Consider the following 21,438-nt stretch of genomic DNA (forward strand, 5'->3'; position numbering starts at 1 on the left):
CCTGCCATAGTTATTCATTCATTTGTGGTCAAACATGGAGAACACAGTCGTCACATGACCACAGCTTGATCTCAAGAGGCTACATTTTATTTAACATTTTATTTATTACATTGTATTCAGTGCATATTTAATTAGTCCTTAAAGCATCAACAACAACATCACAGGATAAGAAAGAGAATCCAACACACAACCATTCAGTTTCAGTAAACATTAGTTTTCTAGCTTCTACTGATCAATCTAAAACAAATAGAATGTTGTGTAAAAGTAAATCTTCTTGAAACGTTCATATATTTGTTTTAAACTTTCATTATGTTCTAACAGACACATTGCACATTCAGTGAATTATTCTAAACCTTTTTTTTGTTAACATTTAGAATGTTCTATGGCATACATACAACTCATGAATATCCAAAAGTCCATATTTCAAAATATTAAAATATTACAGGAGAGTTTCCAAAGTCCGTTATGATTTGGGCTGCTATGGCATCTAAAGTAGGGCATTAACGAAAAAGTCGACTCAGTCGACTTCGTTACACAAGTCGACTCCCACCAGAGAAAGTTGAAAGTCAAAGTAAAAAAAAAAACTCTCTATTGTGAAAATAGCAGATCTACGTTGTGAGCATGTATGTAGATCTGCTATTTTCACAATTTCTGCCTCTATATATTTGACAATTTGAACAATGTTTAATTTGTCATTTTAGAGGTATTAAAAAGTCCTTAAATTGTCACTTTAGAAATGTGCAGATACCCTCTATACACTTAAACTTTATGTTGGTTTGTTTACTGTTGAGAGAGAAAACAATGTTTCACATTAAGTTAATCATCTGGGGACCCCCGTCAGAATTACTGGGGGGTCGTGTGTGATGTGATGACGTCATCAAACGATAAAGTCGACTTCAACTCAACTTTTTACTGAGTCGAGTCAACTTGCAAAAATCACAAGTCGTTAATGCCCTAATGTGCAATGCTTTATTTTTTTAATTTTTTACACAATATTCTAATTTATTTTACATTGATCTGAACACATGTTGATACTATCCTACTAGCAGCACATCATTACATGTTATCATTAATAGAAGCATTAATAGACAAGAGGAAACCGTTAACAGAACTTACATTATTACATGTTATCATTAATAGAAGCATTAATAGGACAGAACTTAAATTCACATTGATTTGACTGGTTTTATTTAAACTCCTAAAGTCCAGGAATGTTAAAGTGACAAAAATAAATTACTTTGAAAATAAATAGTTTTTCTCTAAACACTGACGACAGTAAGCCAAGCTTATCACTGTAAACCAGGCTTAATGCAGTAAGCCAAGCTTATTGCCGTAAACCAGGCTTAATGCAGTAAGCCAAGCTTATCACTGTAAACGCATTTAGGCCTAATTAATTAATGCTTTAACTATTGAAAAAAATGTTTTTTTATATATATATATATCTCTTTTTAAAAGCGAACATTTGTAACTCAAATATTTGCTTCTGGGGGGTCCCTGGAACAACATATTTTGAGATGGGGGACCGCGGCCAAATACATGTAATTTTGGGGGTCCTTGACATCGGGTCAAATATTTTCAAAGACTTGCACAAATGTTCAAGATTTTTCAACACCAGCAGATCTACAAGCTTGAGTGTCGCGCTGTGAGCTTGTAGATCTGCTATGTTTCAATAGTTAAAGCATGAAATAAAGGTTAAAGAGACACAGATCTGCAGTTCTAAATGGGTTTCTCTGTAAAACAATAAAGAAGATCTTCTTCCTTGGCTTCGCTGGCAGCACAGGACCTTTGGCGCTCATCGCTCCAGTAGCTTTTTGTCAGATCAGATGTGGACAGTCCACCAAACATTTAGTCAGAAAGGTCCGGTTCAACTACAAAACAACGTCATTTCGCATCTTCTGAAAAGCATTAACACACATTTGAGTTTGGAAAGCTTCACGTCGCAAAGTCTCAACTCTGACAAAATGTTTGGTGGTCTGAGACATTATGGATGGACAGTCCTTCAGCCACACAGACAACACAGTCCCAGAAAGACTCACACACAGACAGACAGACCCTTCTCTAGGCTGGGCTCCAACAGAGCTAAACCGTCTTAGGATATTCATATTAAGCCTGACTTATCATCTCTAAATACACAGAACACAGTGGGTCAATGTTAAGCTTACTGTATGCAATAGATCATCTGCTTTCTGTTTGCGGTGCCATCATGATTCAGACCAAGCATCAGTCAGGCTTTCAGGGGCTGTGACCACAGAGGGCATCTTTAGAGCTGGCACTGGGTGGCACTGAGTGGCACTGAGTGGCAGTGCCAACCAGTCTGACATGCGTATGGTAAAGACAAGCTGGTGCTCTCTGGGAATGGGAGGATAATCGCATAGAGGAGATTTAAATTGTCCTCCGTCGTTCACTATTCACGTTATTCCTGGCCCTCTCTGTGGAGGCTGCCATTTTCTTTTACAGAGGGCAAAAATCTTGTCACTTCCTCCCAAGTAAGGAAGTGACAGGGAATTGTCTGTTGCCAGATTTTGCCAAAGAAATAAGCCCAACAGAAGCAACTAGGCTATACTACTTTACATTTGAAAATAGCAGATCAGCAAGCTCACAATGTGTCACATTGCGACATATTGTGAGCTTGTATATTTGCTATTTAAAAACTAGATCAGGGGGTCCCCATAGGGTTAGGGTTAGATCAGGGGGTCCCCAGGCTCTAGATGTCGTTATTGGGGGGGTCCCCAAGCTCTAGATGTCGTTGTTGGGGGTCCCAGGGGGTCCCCAGGCTCTAGATGTCATTGTTAGGGGTCCCCTTGCTCTTCCTCCCAGGCAGAGGGAAGGCAGACTTGCTCTGAGGCTGAGTGAGACGACTGGTCAGCAGAGTGAAGGGTTCTATGAGGGAGGAGCGCTCTGTTACACTGACCTGTTAGAACATATTAATATAGAACATTACTATAACACATTATTATAACCCTATAGAGTCTGGAGGTCAGCAGAGTGAAGGGTTCTATGAGGGAGGACCTCTCTGTGACGCTGACCTATAGAACATATTAATATAACACATTACTATAACCCTATAGAGTCTGGAGGTCAGCAGAGTGAAGGGTTCTATGAGGGAGGACCTCTCTGTGACGCTGACCTATAGAACATATTAATATAACACATTACTATAACCCTATAGAGTCTGGAGGTCAGCAGAGTGAAGGGTTCTATGAGGGAGGAGCGCTCTGTGACGCTGACCTATAAAACATATTAATATAGAACATTACTATAACACATTATTATAACCCTATAGAGTATAGAGTCTGGAGGTCAGCAGGGTGAAGGGTTCTATGAGGGAGGACCTCTCTGTGACGCTGACCTGTTAGGACATTAATATAGAACATTACTATAACACATTATTATAACCCTATAGAGTCTGGAGGTCAGCAGAGTGAAGGGTTCAATGAGACTGGACCTCTCTGTTACACTGACCTGAAAACATTAATATAATATAATAACACATTATTATTAATATAACCCTATAGAACATTACTATAACCCTATAGAACCTATAGTCTGGAGGTCAGCAGAGTGAAGGGTTCTATGAGACTGGACCTCTCTGTGACGCTGACCTATAGAACATATTAATAGTATTATAACCCTATAGAGTCTGGAGGTCAGCAGAGTGAAGGGTTCTATGAGGGAGGACCTCTCTGTGACACTGACCTGTTAGAACATATTAATATAATACATTATTATTAATATAACACATTAATATAACCCTATAGAGTCTATAGTCTGGAGGTCAGCAGAGTGAAGGGTTCTATGAGGGAGGATCGCTCTGTTACACTGACCTATAAAACATTAATATAACACATTAATATAACATACAGTACTGTTATAACCCTAGAGAACATTATTATAACCCTATAGAGTCTGGAGGTCAGCAGAGTGAAGGGTTCTATGAGGGAGGAGCGCTCTGTTACACTGACCTGTTAGAGATACAGTAGTGTTATAACATACTGTACATACACAACATTAATATAACACATTACTATAACCCTATAGACGACTGGTCAGCAGAGTGAAGGGTTCTATGAGGGAGGACCTCTCTGTGACGCTTAGTGTTGTAGTCGAGTCCACCTAAAGCGAGTTCAAGTCAAGTCCAAGTCATATGGGGTTCGAGTCCGAGTCGAGAGCCCCTGGGAGGGGGTCGAGTCCGAGTCGAGTCCGAGACCAATGGGAGGCGAGTCCGAGTCAAGTCCGAGACCAATGGGAGGCGAGACCGAGCCGAGTCCAGTTTCTTTTTTTTTTTTTTTATAAAAAAACAATATTTTTTTGTTTGTTTTTGTTTTATTTTTATTTTTTCATTTTTTTCGGACACACACACACACACACACACACACACACACACACACACACACACACACACACACACACACACACACACACACACACACACACACACACACACACACACACACACACACACACACACACACACACACACACACAATGGCAGGGCTACTCAACTTGAGATGGCTCAGGGGCCACTCAGCAAAATACCAAAAGTCCAAAGGGCCGCAAGCTAAAAATGACGGTCCTATTTTGGACGTTTAAATTGATTTTGTACAGTATACAGTCTAATAATTAAGGAAACGCACAGAAAACAGCCACATTTCCATAAGCCAGGCCAAACCTCATTGAACCAAAAGATTGTCATGGATGGAATGATGAAATTGATGACATTTGAATTTTTTATCAAATTAGGCTTTATTCACAAAATGTGAAGTGAAAATGAACAGTTCTGGTTCAACCTTTTAGTAACCTCCCCTGTGTCTGGGTATGCAAAGCTAGTGAACTTTGGCAACGTAAAGGTATGTTTTCTCATGCCACTAACACTCCTTTTCATTAATAGGACAGATTTAAAATAAATAAACGTTTATACTTATTATTCAATCACTCAAACCCCAGCATCCCTATTATTGGGGGACATAGCCGATCTACAAGCTCACCACAAGATGCATTGTGAGCTTGTAGATCGGCTATTTTTGGTGAAGAGAGTTATTGTATGGAAAAATAACTCAAGTACAGTTCAACTCCCCCTCAGATGCACTGTACTTGTAAAACAGTTTGATGCTTTGAGCTTTGTAAAACACAACAGCTCGTTGGAGGAGATTTGTGTTAATAAGCATAGTTCCTTGGCTGCAGCGCGATCTGTTGGAATGCTTGCACTGTCGGTGCCATAGAGTTATAGTCGGAGCTGACTGGCGGAGTCGCGGAGGGAGAGACAAGCAGCGGAGACAAGGGCTAGGTCTTCATTAGACTGAAACATGGCGATCGCGGGATTCGCGGCCGTTCATATCGCACGACCGTCATGCGTCTCCGCTCCAGTGAGCCCGACTGTGGTTGTCTGCTGCAAAATCTCCAAATATTTGTCTGTCTGACTGTCTCGTTGTACTGTAGCTCTAGTGTAGCCGCCTGCATCTCTGCACTGCTACTGTATTCGCTTCCTGACTCTTATCCCTAACTACGGAGTGCACCGAGGGTCAAACATCACCGCGTTTTGCGTTTCGCGTTAACTTTGACAGGCTTAGAAAAATCATATTTTTTTGGCATGATCCTGACGGGCCGCACAGACATGCGGAAAGGGCCGCATGCGGCCCGCGGGCCGCGGGTTGAGTAGCACTGCACAATGGCAATGCAAGAACCCCCCCGTTCATTGCATTCACCTGTCTGGTGTTTCCGACCAGTACCTTTCAAATTAATGGCTTGTCTTCAAATTAAATCAATAGGTGTCCCCAAATTACCTTTGGTTGCTGTCAATGCTGTGGTTTAGGTTTGAGTGAGTTTTATGGAGAGGTAGTTTTTTCCCATACCAATTTTCTGTCTAAGAACTAGACATCTGAGTTGCTACAATTACATTTTCCCCCAGGCAGAGAACAAGAACTTTAGTGTACAAATAAGACTTGGCATATACTGTAGTACAATATCCCAAATCACAGACGATAATTAGGCTTATCCAGTCTAATATCATGATATGGATATAATATTGATGCCCATGCACCAAAAGGCCAAGTGATAACAAAAATAATATTATTTAAAAAAGAATTATAGGTCTACTACTGTAATCTATAACATTTTTAAACATCGCTGTTATAGTTGCATTGAAATAGACTGAGCATGCATGATTATAGCAAAACGTTTTTCAAACAAAATCTTATCTTAATATTTTATTTTGACTAAAAGCTAAAATAAATAAATAAGGTTTTCCCATTCAAACACATAGCAGTACATGCCCTGTCTGCATTTCATTGTTTAAGGTGAGAAATGTAGGCTACCCTATGTCATTAGTCTGATGCCTTTCAAGTATATACAAGGCAAAACAATACCCCATGTCACTGCTTGATTCGTTTTAACCTCTCTGCAGGGACTTACAATGATACACATCTCTCTGTTGATCAGTGCACTTTAAAACTTTTGGACGAGGCTTGCATAACGAGTAATAGACTACACCTGGAAATACAAAAAGAAAAGTCTTAATCCAGCGTTGCGGGTGGATTAACTGTTCTGCTGCCGTTGACAGTCCTCACCGTCATTGAAAGGGTTAATACCATGGCGCCGTTGACGGTGAGGACTGTGAATCTTACTGTATATACAGTAAAGATATTATCACTTACTGTACGTCGCTCCGGTCCCGCCCGCATCGGCAATGTCCGCGATTTGTTTACAACGCACGTCGGGCGTGCACGCGAAGTGAAGCTCCTCCATAGTAAATCCATTGAGAGGCCCATAAAGAAACTTCAATAACTCATAAAAGACATTTGTATACAAAAAGGGGGCTCCACTCTGCACACTCTAGACACGGGATGCGCGCAGCCATGTTTCCCTTCTGGACCCACACTGTCATGTGACTAGATGACGTAATCGTTGCCGTCAAGTGATAATCCAAAAAAACAAAAACAACCCCCTTCCAGCCCTTCAAAATAATAGCGGCGGCCTATGGAGGAAACGGCGTGGCACCGAGGCACCAAGCAACCTTCAGATTAAGAGGCACTAATTGTGTTAAACTACACATAATCACAAAGGCTTGTGTTTGGAAGCTGTTTTTACTACAACAAGGACTTATTTATTTGGGGACACAAGGATATCCTGCAGGTAAGAGGGAAGTGGACTGTTGTGCTGTTGTCTGTTTGGCGAAAAAATAACTTCTGGGAAGATTAGTTGCTTGCTGCTGTGCTGAGCGGGGGGCTCTATGTGTGTGTGCCTGTGTGTGTGCGTGCGTGCTACTACTGTGTGCCTATCAGATGCGCGTCAGAATGCTCCGTTACTTAACAAGGCAGCTCTCTTAATGTTAACGTGACTGCGCTCCTCTGTCTCCTCATATGGATATACCATTTATTCCATTGCATTGTTGTGACTCGACTCGAGTGGACTCGGTGGGGGGCAAGTCCAAGTCAAATTAGACCGAGACCGAGACGAGTCCAAGTCAAATTAAGGGCGAGACCGAGACGAGACCGAGTCAGTGAAAATTTGGACTTGAGTCCTGACTCGAGACGAGTCATTGACTCGAGTACTACAACACTACGCTGACCTGTTAGAACATAGAATACTGTTATAACATACTGTACATACACAACATTATTATAACCCTATGGGGTCTGGAGGTCAGCAGAGTGAAGGGTTCAATGAGACTGGAGCGTTCTGTCACACTGACCTGGAGAACATATATAACATACAGTACTGTTATAACCCTATAGAACATTATTATAACCCTATAGAGTCTGGAGGTCAGCAGGGTGAAGGGTTCTATGAGGGAGGACCTCTCTGTGACGCTGACCTGAGAACATACAGTAATGTTATTATAACCCTATAGAACATTATTATAACCCTATAGAAGCTATAGTCTGGAGGTCAGCAGAGTGAAGGGTTCTATGAGGGAGGACCTCTCTGTTACACTGACCTGGAGTAGAGATACAGTACTGTTATAACCCTATAGAACATTAATATAACACATTACTATTAATATAACCCTATAACCCTATAACACATTACTATAACCCTATAGAACATTATTATAACCCTATAGAGTCTGGAGGTCAGTAGAGTGAAGGGTTCAATGAGGGAGGATCTCTCTGTCACACTGACCTATAAAACATTATATAACTAATATAATTAACTAATATACATTATATAATTAATATAACACATTAATATTAACCTATAGAACCTACTGTACTGTTATAACCCTATAGAACATTAATATAACACATTATTATAACCCTATAGAGTCTGGAGGTCAGCAGGGTGAAGGGTTCAATGAGACTGGAGCGTTCTGTGACACTGACATGAAAACATTAATATAATATAATAACACATTATTATTAATATAACCCTATAGAACATTACTATAACCCTATAGAACCTATAGTCTGGAGGTCAGCAGAGTGAAGGGTTCTATGAGACTGGAGCGTTCTGTGACACTGACATGAAAACATTAATATAACACATTACTATAACATACAGTACTGTTATAACCCTATAGAACATTATTATAACCCTATAGAACATTATTATAACCCTATAGAACATTATTATAACCCTATAGAACATTATTATAACCCTATAGAACATTATTATAACCCTATAGAACATTATTATAACCCTATAGAACATTATTATAACCCTATAGAACATTACTATAACCCTATAGAACATTACTATAACCCTATAGAACATTACTATAACCCTATAGAACATTATTATAACCCTATAGAACATTACTATAACCCTATAGAACATTACTATAACCCTATAGAACATTATTATAACCCTATAGAACATTATTATAACCCTATAGAACATTATTATAACCCTATAGAACATTATTATAACCCTATAGAACATTATTATAACCCTATAGAACATTATTATAACCCTATAGAACATTATTATAACCCTATAGAACATTATTATAACCCTATAGAACATTATTATAACCCTATAGAACATTATTATAACCCTATAGAACATTATTATAACCCTATAGAACATTATTATAACCCTATAGAACATTATTATAACCCTATAGAACATTATTATAACCCTATAGAAGGAGGTCAGCAGAGTGAAGGGTTCTATGAGACTGGAGCGTTCTGTGACACTGACCTGGAGAATATTAATATAACACATTAAAGCCATACTGTGTAAGTTGCCCAACTAGTGGTCATTAGCCCTATAGCAAACCGCGGTCGCGTCCGCGTCTTTCGTCCGTTTTTCGTACCTTCAGACCCCCGCGTCTGCCTCCACCTCGCTGAGATCTATCTTTTAAGGGGTGCCTTGTTCCTGTGCGTTCAGTAATTCCAGAGATACGGACTCCTTCACCCTGCCTGGTAGGCGAAATTACCTAGAGAAGGGATGGTACAAACGGGCGACAACAAATATGGCTGCCATAGCGACCCCACTTCAAGATGCGCTGTGATTGGCCGGCAGTTGTATAACCCTCGCTGTGATTGGCCGGTAGTGTGATGACGCAATTTTGGCGCGAGATCCGGTCCACGGCAAGGATCTCAGTTTACATATAGAGAAGGCTTTACAGGCTGAAATTCACGGCGCGGATCTTCTAAAACTTTTGTGATTTAATAGTTAGGAGAATTTTAAGATTTGTTTTATAAAAAAAGTTACATAGTACAACTTTAATATTAACCTATAGAACCTACTGTACATACATTATTATAAGGGTTCTACCCGGATGCAAAAGTGGTGGCGCCCCCAGTGGAGGACCCCCTGCCACTGCAGCTCACATAAAATGCCGTAACTCAGGCTAGGAGCGTCCGGGAGAGCCGGGGCCGGTACCTATTCGTCCGCCAAGGCAACGCGGACAGCCCACCCCTCATTTCTCACATGGCCCTCTTCTAGCGCCACCTACAGGCCGATTTTTACAACACATTTTTGGCCACTGCTCCTACAGTTTTGGCCCGAAAATCACTACACAGTATGTCTACACTCATGTCATCAACATGGATCAGGAAGTTTATGGAATAAAAAATGTTTGCCCTATTTGTGGAGATAAGTGACCTACGGTCGCTTATCTCCCGATTAGGGAGTCTTACTGGTTATAAGGGTTCTATAAGACGGGAGCGCTCTGTGACGCTCACCTAGAAGAGGAGGAACATACAGTAAATAAAACATACATATTAAAAAAGATACACTATTTATTATGTACTATTATTAAATATATACTATTTATTATGTACTATTATTAAATATATACTATTTATTATGTACTATTATTAGAAGGGTTCTGTGAAGGGAGGACCTCTCTGTGATGGTAAATGGTGCATTTATATAGCGCTTTTATCCAAGGCGCTTTACAGAGATTGTGCATTACATTCACCCATTCACACACACATTCATACACCGGTGGTGGAGGAAACCATGCAAGGCACCAACCTGCTCACCGGGAGCAACTAGGGTTTCAGAGTCTTGCCCAAGGACTCTTCCACATTAACTCAGGGGGAGCTCGGATTCGAACTGGGAACCCTTCGGGAACCCTTTGTGCTCTAATAACGGTTTCTCTACCCCTGAGCTATGCCGTGATGCTGGGTTAGGTTAGGGAGTGAAGACTTCAATATATTGTCCTAGGCCAAGTCAATGCCTAAGATGCAGTATAGAGAAAAGTGCTTTCGCCATCTTGTTTTTAAAAGAAAGAATGTTGCAATTTTAAATTGGGCTGGTTCCCCTAGTTCATAAAATCATACAGGTCATCTTGTAGTTTATGTCCTGTGGGTTTTATGTGTGAGTTTATTCGTGAGTCAGAAGTGTTCTTATTTCTGACCGCATACCAATGGCTTTCAGATTTATACATTGTTCATAATCATAACTAACAACCCTATTCTCCCCAATAATAGATGTCACAGTTATTGTCCACGACATTGCAAGCGGCGCGAAGGCCAGCGGACCTTGGCCAGAGAGTGGTGAATGCAATCGTTCTATTTATGCCTAGGCCGTAAGGCCTGGGCAAGCGCACGATAAACGCCATGATAATTTACTTACTTACAATAAGCAGACAAAACATCACAATAATAAACAGGGTCAGAGGTCAGATGAGGGTTGACCTCTCTGTGATGCAGTGTTGATTTCGTCGACTAAAACTCTGACGAAAAATGTTTATCGACTGTGTTTTTTTTCACTGACAAAAACTAAATAAAAACTAAGCTGTGATGACTAAAACTAAGACTAAATATATTGGCAATTTCGCCAACAAAATAAAAACTAGACTAAAACGTTAGGGAGGGACTGGTGGAGAAGAGTCATTTTATGTTTGGTTGCTCTCAGGTGTTGCGAGCGCGACACGTTGTGAGCTTGTAGATCGGCTATTTTCAGCACGCAAAACAAGTGTAAAATCAGTCATTACGATGCCATCAAGGCCTGCCAAAATCCGTTTCAGTCGACTAAATCAAATGTAGATTTAGTCGACTAAAATTAGACTGAAACTAAAACATTTCAGGTGACTAAATTATGACTAAAACAAAATGGCATTTTATTCAAACGACTATGACTAAAACTAAATCAAAATGTGCTGTCCAAAACAACACTGCTGTGATGCTCACCGCCTAGTCTCGCGAGGCCAGACTGTTGCCTCCGTGATTTGGTCAAATGCTCCCGGCATACAGTCTGGCAAACGGAAAAAGAAACGATGAGTGCGAGATAAAGTGGATGTGACGCAACCGCTTCCTTGGTGCAGTAACAATAACATGTCCTACTGGAAGCGTTATGTCTCCTTTCAATATTTCTGGGGGCATTATTTCGTCTTTCTGTGGTGTTGTTGGTGTTAACTCCATGATGTTTTCAAAGGTTTAAACTACACCCATAACAAGAATAGGCAGCTCGAATGACTCTGTCTGTGCTAGTGTGTTTCTGTTATGTTTCCAATGGGACTACAGTTCATTATAATGACTCTGTCTGTGCTAGTGTGTTTCTGTTATGTTTCCAATGGGACTACAGTTCATTATAATGACTCTGTCTGTGCTAGTGTGTTTCTGTTATGTTTCCAATGAGACTACAGTTCAGTGCAGCACTGGCTACTTCCGATACTCGCCGTTCAGGAGCTGCCGTTCCAGACTCTATATAGCATTAGGGAGCTGCCGTTCCAGACTCTATATAGCTTTAGGGAGCTGCTGTTCCAGACTCTATATAGCATTCAGAGATTGTAGAATAGTTGTCTGACTACCCCAGAATACTCACCTCCCACAGTTTGACCTTCTCTCCTCTGGCCCACAGCTGAGCAGCTTCTTGGTCCACCTGACGATCTGATGAGAGGTCCGTTTTATTACCCAATACGATGACGGTTACCTAGGAGACAGAGACAATAACTATTATTAATATTAATACTGTAACCATGACAACAGGTCTGTACTATGACCATTACCTAGAGAGAGAGATTGTGTACACAGTCCTTGACGTGAAAAGGTTGAGAAGAACCACTGCCCTAGGAGACACGGGGAGAACATGCAAACTCCACACAGAAAGGTGTCTCACCTCCTTCTTGTCTATAGAGCGGTCCATGTCCTTCAGAGAGTATCATTATATTATATATAACTGTATGTATTATTATATGTATATACCAGTAAGACTCCCTAATCGGGAGATAAGCGACCGTCAGGTGACATGTATACACAAAGAGGGCTGTAAGTGGCATTGGTTCCTGAGTGTAGAGGGACGTGTAGACATAGTGTGTACCGATTTGTGTGATTTTAGGGCAAAATCTGTAGGAGCTGCAGTGTAGGGGGTCCTCCACTGGGGGCGCCACCACTTTTGCATCCGTTCTGGAGCACCAGGAGTCGGTGGTCCCCGGGAATTCCCCGTGAGCAGCCCCGTTGGGGTGGTCATTTTTGCACATTTGGTCATTTTTTACATCTGGGGGTCCCCCAGGGACCTGGGCAAGGAACGCGTGTGCAAAATTTGGCATGGATCGGGGCAACGGTTGCGGAGATATGAGCAGGGCAAGAGTGTGACGTGTGAGGTGTGACAGACAGACGGAGGGACGGACGGAGTTACTTACACTTTGTGGTGGTTTTGATAGTAAGTGCGACCTGACGGTCGCAATTATATTATATTATATTATATATAACGCTATGTATTATTGTATTAAATATAAGTCTATGGTCTCACCTCTTTCTTATCTCTAGAACGGTCTATATCCTTCTTCAGACTGTCCACGGTGTTAAAGGACTCCTTGTATTACAGTATATATATATTATATTATATGTATATGTATATATATATATATATTATATTACCTCCTTCTTATCTCTAGAACGGTCTATATCCTTCTTCAGGCTGTCCACGGTGTTAAAGGACTCCTTGCTGTCTACGCTGTAGACCAGAACGAAGCTACAGACAGGTATTACAGTATGTATATATATATTATATTACCTCTTTCTTGTCTCTAGAGCGGTCTATATCCTTCTTCAGGCTGTCCACGGTGTTAAAGGACTCCTTGCTGTCTACGCTGTAGACCAGAACGAAGCCGTCGGCTACAGACAGGTAGTGTCGGGGCAGCTCCAGACCCTCTCCCAGCCCCCTGGTGTCATAAAGACGTAACTGCTCCTTCACACCGCGGTCCGTCTCCACCGACGCCACGTACACGTCTTCCTGGGTCTCACAGGAGGAGGAGCCTGAGAGGAGAGGAAACACCTTTTATGGACATGAGCCTGAGAGAGAGTTGTTTGTTACACACGGAGTGACACGGACTGTGTGTAAATTCCTCCCGTTTTCACCTGGTCAAGCCATCCGTGGCTAACCCTTCCTCATCACACGGTGTTGCGTGCCAAAAGTGGCCGATCTACAAGCTCACAGCAGCTCGCATCCGCGTCTCCGCGCCGCGCTGTGAGCTTGCAGATCGGCCACCTTCCAGAGGACGCTGAAACTTGCAGGATGAGCACTCTGTCAACTCATGCGACCGTCGCTAATTCGAATGACACCCGCAAATGGAAACAGGCTAAATTTGCTTTGTCTTAATACGCATTTCTGATCATTCGCTTCCCTAATTGGAATAGGTTTATGGAAACATGGCTAATGTTAGGCTGTACTGGGATAAGCAGGTGTTGTCTTGTTGTAGTCTACTGAACTGGGTTGGTTGAACTACAATCACTGACTGAAATGTCAACAGTTTTTGTCAACTAAAACTAGCCCCTAACCCTAACTAAAATTAGGACTAAGACTAAGATAAAGACTAAAAGGCTTGACTTTTAGTCGACTGAAACTAAATAAAGACAGGAGGAGGTTGACTAAATGTGATGAAAACTAACAAGGGCGATTGAAACTGGACTAAGACCAGTAAGACTCCCTAATCGGGAGATAAGCGACCATAGGTCACTTATCTCCACAAATAGGGCAAAAATTAGTTTTTCCAAAATCTTCCTGATCCATGTTGATGACATGAGTGTAGACATACTGTGTAGTGATTTTCGTGATTTTAGGGCAAAATCTGTAGGAGCAGTGTCCAAAAATGTGTTTTTAAAAATCGGCCTGAAGGTGGCGCTATATGGGACAGATTCATGTTGATGGGATGAGTGTAGACATACTGTGTAGCAATTTGCGTGATTTGAGGGCAAAAACTGTAGGAGCAGTGGCCAAAAATGTGTTTTAAAAATCGGCCTGAAGGTGGCGCTAGAAGAGGGCCATGTGAGAAATGAGGGGTGGGGTCTCCGCGTTGCCTTGGCGGACGAATAGGTACCGGGCCCGGCTCTCCCGGACGCTCCTAGCCCGAGTTACGGCATTTTATGTGAGCTGCAGTGGAGGGGGTCCTCCACTGGGGGCGTCACCACTTTTGCATCCGTTCTGGAGCACCAGGAGTGGGTGGTCCCCAGGAATTCCCCGTGAGCAGCCCCGTGGGGGTGGTCATTTGGTCATTTTTTACACCTGGGGGTCTACACCTGGGGGTCTACACCTGGGGGTCCCTTGTAGTTTGGCAGGTAAGGAGTGTGTGTGCAAAATTTGGCATGGATGGGGGCAACGGTTGTGGAGATATGAGCAGGGCAAAAGTGTGACGTGTGACGTGTGACTCACTCACTGACTCACAGACGGACAGCCGGTGGAGCTTTTGGTAGTAAATGCGACCTACGGTCGCAATAAGGCTCATACAATTAACACTAGTCTGTGGACAATAAAAACTTAGGTTTGATCAACACATTCCATCAGGGCTCGTAACCTTTTTGAAATGAATTTACATGTTTTTATTTTACTCATTGAGTGGACATGTTGACATGTTCTTGTTCTGCCCACTGGGGGGCACTGTTCACTAAGCCATGCACAAGGCTTTGACTCTGTTCCTCTGAGGGCTGTGGATCGTGTGTGTGTGTGTGTGTGTGTGTGTGTGTGTGTGTGTGTGTGTGTGTGTGTGTGTGTGTGTGTGTGTGTGTGTGTGTGTGTGTGTGTGCATGCGTCTATAATGTGTGTGAGCTGTCATTCACTCTGTTGTAAACATACTCTGAAGCAGCCTTCATTCAAAACCATCCAGCTTTGCATAGGATTACCAAAACAGGACATTTATTTGTTCCTGAATTCAAGGCATCCATGGGCATATTTGAGACCATCAATAAGATATAGTAATATCTTACTTGAGATGGATAATGCTGTGACAACTTTTAAACATGTAAGGACAATCTGAAACATTCAGCCATTCAGGGCTTTTTTTGTTAAATAAATCTGGCATTGAGTGAGTTAATGACACCAGCACCACATTAACATACAATAGTTCAGGAGAGTTGTTTTTAGCAGGTCGTTCAGTCCGAGTGAATCAAAGGGTGCGTTTGGAAATGCACACAGGGTGTGTTAAGCCTCGATCAGAGTCTGCGGTGGAGAGCTATCCACCGCAAATTTGAGGTGGAAAGCTTTCCACCTCAAGTCAGAAAATAAGTGAAGGCCATCATAGTCAGTCACGGTGAAGTCCTTTTCACCGTGACTGACTGGTCCAGGTCGACCAATCAGTGAACGGGGTGAAGAGCCTGTCTGTCTGATAGTAAAAACAGAGAGATGTGTCGGGACTCGCAGTGGAAAGCTCTTCACCGCGAGGAATGACATAACGTTGTAGTTTCATGACTCAAAAAGACTACTTCCACCGCGGAGCCGACTCTGATTGAGGCTTTAGATAATCACCCGTGTCACGGTTACTGAGGTTAGGGTTAGGGTTAGGCATAGTCTTACTGAGGTTAGGGTTAGGTTTAGGGGTTAGGGTTAGGTTTAGGCATAGTTTTACTGTTGTTACTAACTACACTCACTACACTGAGCACACACCCAGACCCAGTGCACATTTCCGAACGCACCCTTTGATACCCTCGCCCAAAATAGTTCCAACATGTTGTGATTGTCCATGAATAAAGTCCTTTTCCTTCAGTTGAAAATATGTTCTCTCACATCAGGACATCGTTATCATGATTGTTAGACTAGAATCATTAGAACAATATCCTCATCCATCTCCCAGTCACAGTTCAGAGTTTGAAGGAGTGTCCACAAGCCTTAAAGGAGAGCAAATCCCTAGCTTTGGTATGAAAAGTCACCTTCAGGCGGCTGCTACCTGTGACTTGTAAATAGACTAAGCCCCCATGCTCCCCACTCCCCCCCCCAGCCTTTTTTTCTACCTTTGTATTTGATGTTATGCTTTTTCTGCTTTTGAAACTGATATTATCCTAGATAAAGTATTGTGTTCTATCCGTCTGTCTTTCAATGTTATATGAGATACTTAAAGTGTGGTTCCTGTGGAAATAAGCCTCGGCTTTCTAGGATCTCCTTTTAGTTGACCTTGTACCAGTGATTTGTACTGTCATGAAACTGAACTTTTTGTCTATTGCAAACTTCTAATACATTCTTCAATCAATTAGGGATGAGGCCGAATATTCGGCGGCGAAAATCTTCGGCCGAAAATGGCTAAAAATTCATTTTCGGTTTTCGGCCGTATAGTTTTTAAAACCGAATAGTATAGCACTGAATAGTGTGAAGAACAGGGGTCCAGTATAATCTCTCAGAAAGCAGCCGCAGCACAGCAGCATCAGTAAACATTCTCTCTCTCTCCCCCCTCACTCACTCACTCACTCACTCACTCCGTCTCGCATTCACTTCACTTCACTATAGTCTGCGCAGCTGCCGGCTAACGAGTGTTGCCTATGTCAGAGCCTTCTACCTAAGGAGAGTTGCGTCACTCCCGTTCACTTCATGGGGCCAGGTCTTCTACGCACACATCTATTAGCGTATAGTGACAAACGGCGAACCGGAAGTTTACAAAATGCATTGAAGTCTATGAGGTGTAAAGTGACAATGAACCACGTGACCAGCGCTGTTTCTGACCCCGCAGTGGCAGGACTCTCTGATTAGACGACTCTGGCCTATGTATGTCATTGCGACCTGTCGCTCGTTGTGTAAGCTTAGCTCCGTGCCAGGCAGCGTGCCTTCGTCAAGCTCGTTAAAGTGTTCATTGAGCAGGAGCAGAGCCTCCGCGATTTTGATTGACAAAGATAGCAGTTAGTAGAGTGCTGTCCATAACTAACAGAAACAACCTTTACAGTATCACCTGTATCGCTTCCAACATCATCTGACTTCCCACAGCCACACTGTCTGATATGAACAATAAGACCATCACACACTTAGCACTGACACTGATCAAAAATATTATAATACAAATGAATAACTTACCCACAGTATGGTTTCCATACAGTAACTGTTAAATAATAATAATAATAATAATGTAAATTAATAACTTACCAACAGTATGGCTTCCATACAGTAACTGTTAAATAATAATAATAATAATAATAATAATAATAATGTAAATGAATAACTTACCCACAGTATGGCTTCCATACAGTAACTGCTCCAGGATGGCAGTTTTACCAACTGATGCTTGTCCACACACCACCACTTTACAGCCTTTACCCATGATGACGACCTGTAAAATATGATTAATTACCCATTATAACCTGTAAAATATAATTATTAATGTCCATACACCACCACTTTACATCCTTTACCCATGACCTGTAAAATATTATAAATATTATATTATTAATGTCCACACCACCACCTTACAGTCTTTACCCATGATGACCTGTAAAATATGATATCATATTTATAACTGTATGTTATCAAAAGCATAAGTTTTAGCCATGATTGAAGATATTACATTATAATAGATAGAACCATAAAGTGCCATTCACATTGAGCTTGGTCAGAGTGACCTGGGCTGCTGGACAGACGCAGGACATGCGGACAATGCCAGATGTTTTTTGCTTGGCTCCTTACATTATAAAGATTCACCATTGTATATAGAGGGTGTGCACATGCACAAAGTGAGTGGCAAATTGAGTGGCAAAGTGAGTTCAACGTAGTTTAATGCAATCAGATAGGACTTTTTTTCTTTGTGGATGTTTGGGCTGTCAAGGCCAGAAAGTAGTTTATTGCCACTCAGTAGGCGTTCCTGCATAACCTCTGGGTTTTTAACTATAGTTATAGTTATAATGCTAGTGTTGTCATACCTCACATTTTATAACAAATAACTACATAGCTATGATCGATTATGACTCTGGGTTTACACTTGTTATTTACTATTTTATATTTTTAAGTGTAGCAACGGTGAACTCAGCACATCATAGGTCAACAGTACTGTTATTTCACATCCCACAGACCAGAAGACAACATGTCTGTATACAGCAGGGGTTCCCAAGCATTTTTGTCTCAGGTCACCCCATAAATATTGTTTTAATCCGAGGCTCCCCTACATTATAATTTTCACTCCCAGCACCTTATATTTATAGCATATCGTCGTTGTTGGGTGGAAACCTTGTATGTCCAAAACCGTTTGTTTAGTATTCATCATCTATAAAATTTACTGAACTAGTGAAAACAGCAGATCTACAGTGTGCTTGTAGATCGGCTGTTTTCACTAGTTTTGAGTGACAGTCTTGTATGATGAAGCAGGGCAAAAGACGTACACATTTGAAACTTGAAGATACGAGGTTTCTGCTCGATTTTAGTGATTATGCTGTGAGGAAAACATTGAGATAACAGCCATTTTAGTTAGAACTGACTGAAAATAACTTTGTACTTCAAGTTTAAAATGATACTAAATATTTTTTCAAGTGTCCAAATAAATTCAAAATATTATCATATTATCTCGTGGCACCCCTGGACTGCCGTCACGGCACCCCAGGGTGCCCCGTCACCCACTTTGAAAACCCCTGCCCTACACAGATAAATATGCCTGTGACATAGACTTGGTGTTGTCTGGTGGCAAATTTTAGATTTTCTTTTTTACACACCGTTTTAACTGAGTGTCCAGGGTTTCTTCAGAATATGTAGACACTGATTTACTATGGAACACATGAGTCCACTGGTTGCGACCGTAGGTCGCATTTACTACCAAAACCTCCACAGGCTGTCCGTGGGTGAGTCAGTCACACGTCACACGTCACACTTTTGCCCTGCTCATATCTCCACAACCGTTGCCCCCATCCATGCCAAATTTTGCACACACACTCCTTACCTGCCAAACTACAACCTCCAAGGACCCCCGGAGCTCCAGGGATGACCCCCAGGTGTAAAAAATGACCAAATGTGCAAAAATGACCAAATGACCACCCCAACGGGGCTGCTCACGGGGAATTCCTGGGGACCACCCACTCCTGGTGCGCCAGAACGGATGCAAAAGTGGTGGCGCCCCCAGTGGAGGACCCCCTCCACTGGAGCTCACATAAAATGCCGTAACTCGGGCTAGGAGCGTCCGGGAGAGCCGGGGCCCGTACCTATTTGTCCGCCAAGGCAACGCGGAGACCCCACCCCTCATTTCTCACATGGCCCTCTTCTAGCGCCACCTTCAGGCCGATTTCTAAAACACATTTTTGGACACTGCTCCTACAGTTTTTGCCCTAAAATCACGCTAATCGCTACACAGTATGTCTACACTCATCCCATCAACATCAATCTGTCCCATATAGCGCCACCTTCAGGCCGATTTTGAAAAACACATTTTTGGACACTGCTCCTACAGATTTTGCCCTAAAATCACGAAAATCACTACACAGCATGTCTACACTCATGTCATCAACATGGATCAGGAAGATTTGGGAAAAACAAATGTTTGCCCTATTTGTGGAGATAAGCGACCTACGCTCGCTTATCTCCCGATTAGGGAGTCTTACTGGTACTAGTGGTTCTCAAATGTTTTATTAGCAAGGACCCCATAACTCTGAGAGTGTACAAATGGAACCAAATGGACCCTTACAGCTCTGTAACTCTGAGAGTGTACAAATGGAACCAAATGGACCCTTACAGCTCTGTGACTCTGAGAGTGTACAAATGGAACCAAATGGACCCTTACGGCTCTGTAACTCTGAGTGTACAAATGGAACCAAATGGACCCTTACAGCTCTGTAACTCTGAGTGTACAAATGGAACCAAATGGACCTGTTCTGGTCATTCATTCATGGCTGTCTCTTTATGTATATCTGCTAATATTATTGTCCACTATAGTTCTGTATGTCTCTGGGTCTAAAAATGTTATTTTGACAGAAATGTCCACCATAAAAGTCAGCAAGGCAATGAATGACCCCTGCTAATAATATAGAAATAATAATAATAATTATAATAATAAAAAAGTCACGTCTAAAAAAGAATAAAGTGTATAATCTATTCCAGGGTCAATTACGTCACTGTTTCTCAACGTGGGGTCCGCGGACCACCAGGGGTCCGTCTGTGTGTGTGTGTGTGTGTGTGTGTGTGTGTGTGTGTGTGTGTGTGTGTGTGTGTGTGTGTGTGTGCGCGCGCGCGCGTGCGTGCGTGCACTGTGTAGACCCAATGTTTACATCACAGCCACTAGCTAACAGGCTAACAGGCTAACAGCATCATTCAGACATCAAACGGCTGATATTTACATTAATGTGATGTAATGAGTTGTAGACTTACTGGTGTCTGCTGTTCTCCTCTGGCTCAGATTATAACCGATCATAAATAAACATATTAATAATGAAACATTAATAATAACATCATCCTGATGTCAACACCATTCTGTCATATTAGCTCACTGCATCAGGCGCATGCGCGACCCCACGTGGTCACAGGGATATTTATTAAATAATAATAATAATAATGACATGAACAATATAAAAATGACATCGGTATTATTTATTTTACTGTTAATGCTCATGCTTTATTTTAATTTTAATTGACAGACACATTTTATTTTTCGGTTTTTGGACCAGATGGGAATGAGGGAAATGAAGCAGTAGATAGGGGCTGTTAAGTATGACATCATTTTGTAGGCAGAGGAGAATTTCTGCCCCCATTTTCCGTGAATCTTTTTACTATTTTTACTATTTACACATTTTTCTTCTCTTTGTTGTTGAAAGGAAAGTGTTAAAGGAGTGGTGACCCGTTTCGAAACGGGTCACCATCCGGAATCAATGGGGGTAAATTTAC

At 41.8% G+C, this 21,438-nt stretch overlaps 1 protein-coding gene across 1 annotated transcript; it reads right to left on the reverse strand.

Moving 5' to 3' along the window:
- Window positions 1-764: 764 nt before the first annotated feature.
- Window positions 765-21,050, reverse strand: LOC308280770 (NF-kappa-B inhibitor-interacting Ras-like protein 1). The gene is made up of 5 exons (XM_080755089.1): window positions 20,926-21,050; window positions 17,812-17,914; window positions 13,408-13,649; window positions 12,217-12,324; window positions 765-2,911 (listed from the first exon to the last, which is right to left on the reverse strand). Exons 2-5 carry the CDS (start codon window positions 17,903-17,905, stop codon window positions 2,777-2,779), a joined length of 579 nt encoding a protein of 192 aa, XP_080611215.1. The 5' UTR covers window positions 17,906-17,914; window positions 20,926-21,050; the 3' UTR covers window positions 765-2,776.
- Between the last annotated feature and the right edge of the window lie 388 nt (window positions 21,051-21,438).

The sequence above is a fragment of the Nannobrachium achirus genome (genome assembly GCF_963921795.1).
Source record: "Nannobrachium achirus genome assembly, contig: SCAFFOLD_319, whole genome shotgun sequence".
Classification (NCBI taxonomy): domain Eukaryota; kingdom Metazoa; phylum Chordata; class Actinopteri; order Myctophiformes; family Myctophidae; genus Nannobrachium; species Nannobrachium achirus.

What these genes read in the sequence shown, in the direction of transcription:
- LOC308280770 (XM_080755089.1), bottom strand. Translation starts at nt 17,905, where the DNA reads ATGGGTAAAGGCTGTAAAGTGGTGGTGTGTGGACAAGCATCAGTTGGT. An exon ending in GTATGGAAGCCATACTGTGG is followed by an intron (nt 13,650 to 17,811) that starts GTAAGTTATTCA and finishes CTCTCCTCTCAG; the next exon opens with GCTCCTCCTCCTGTGAGACC. An exon ending in GCTCTAGAGACAAGAAAGAG is followed by an intron (nt 12,325 to 13,407) that starts GTAATATAATAT and finishes TCTGTCTCCTAG; the next exon opens with GTAACCGTCATCGTATTGGG.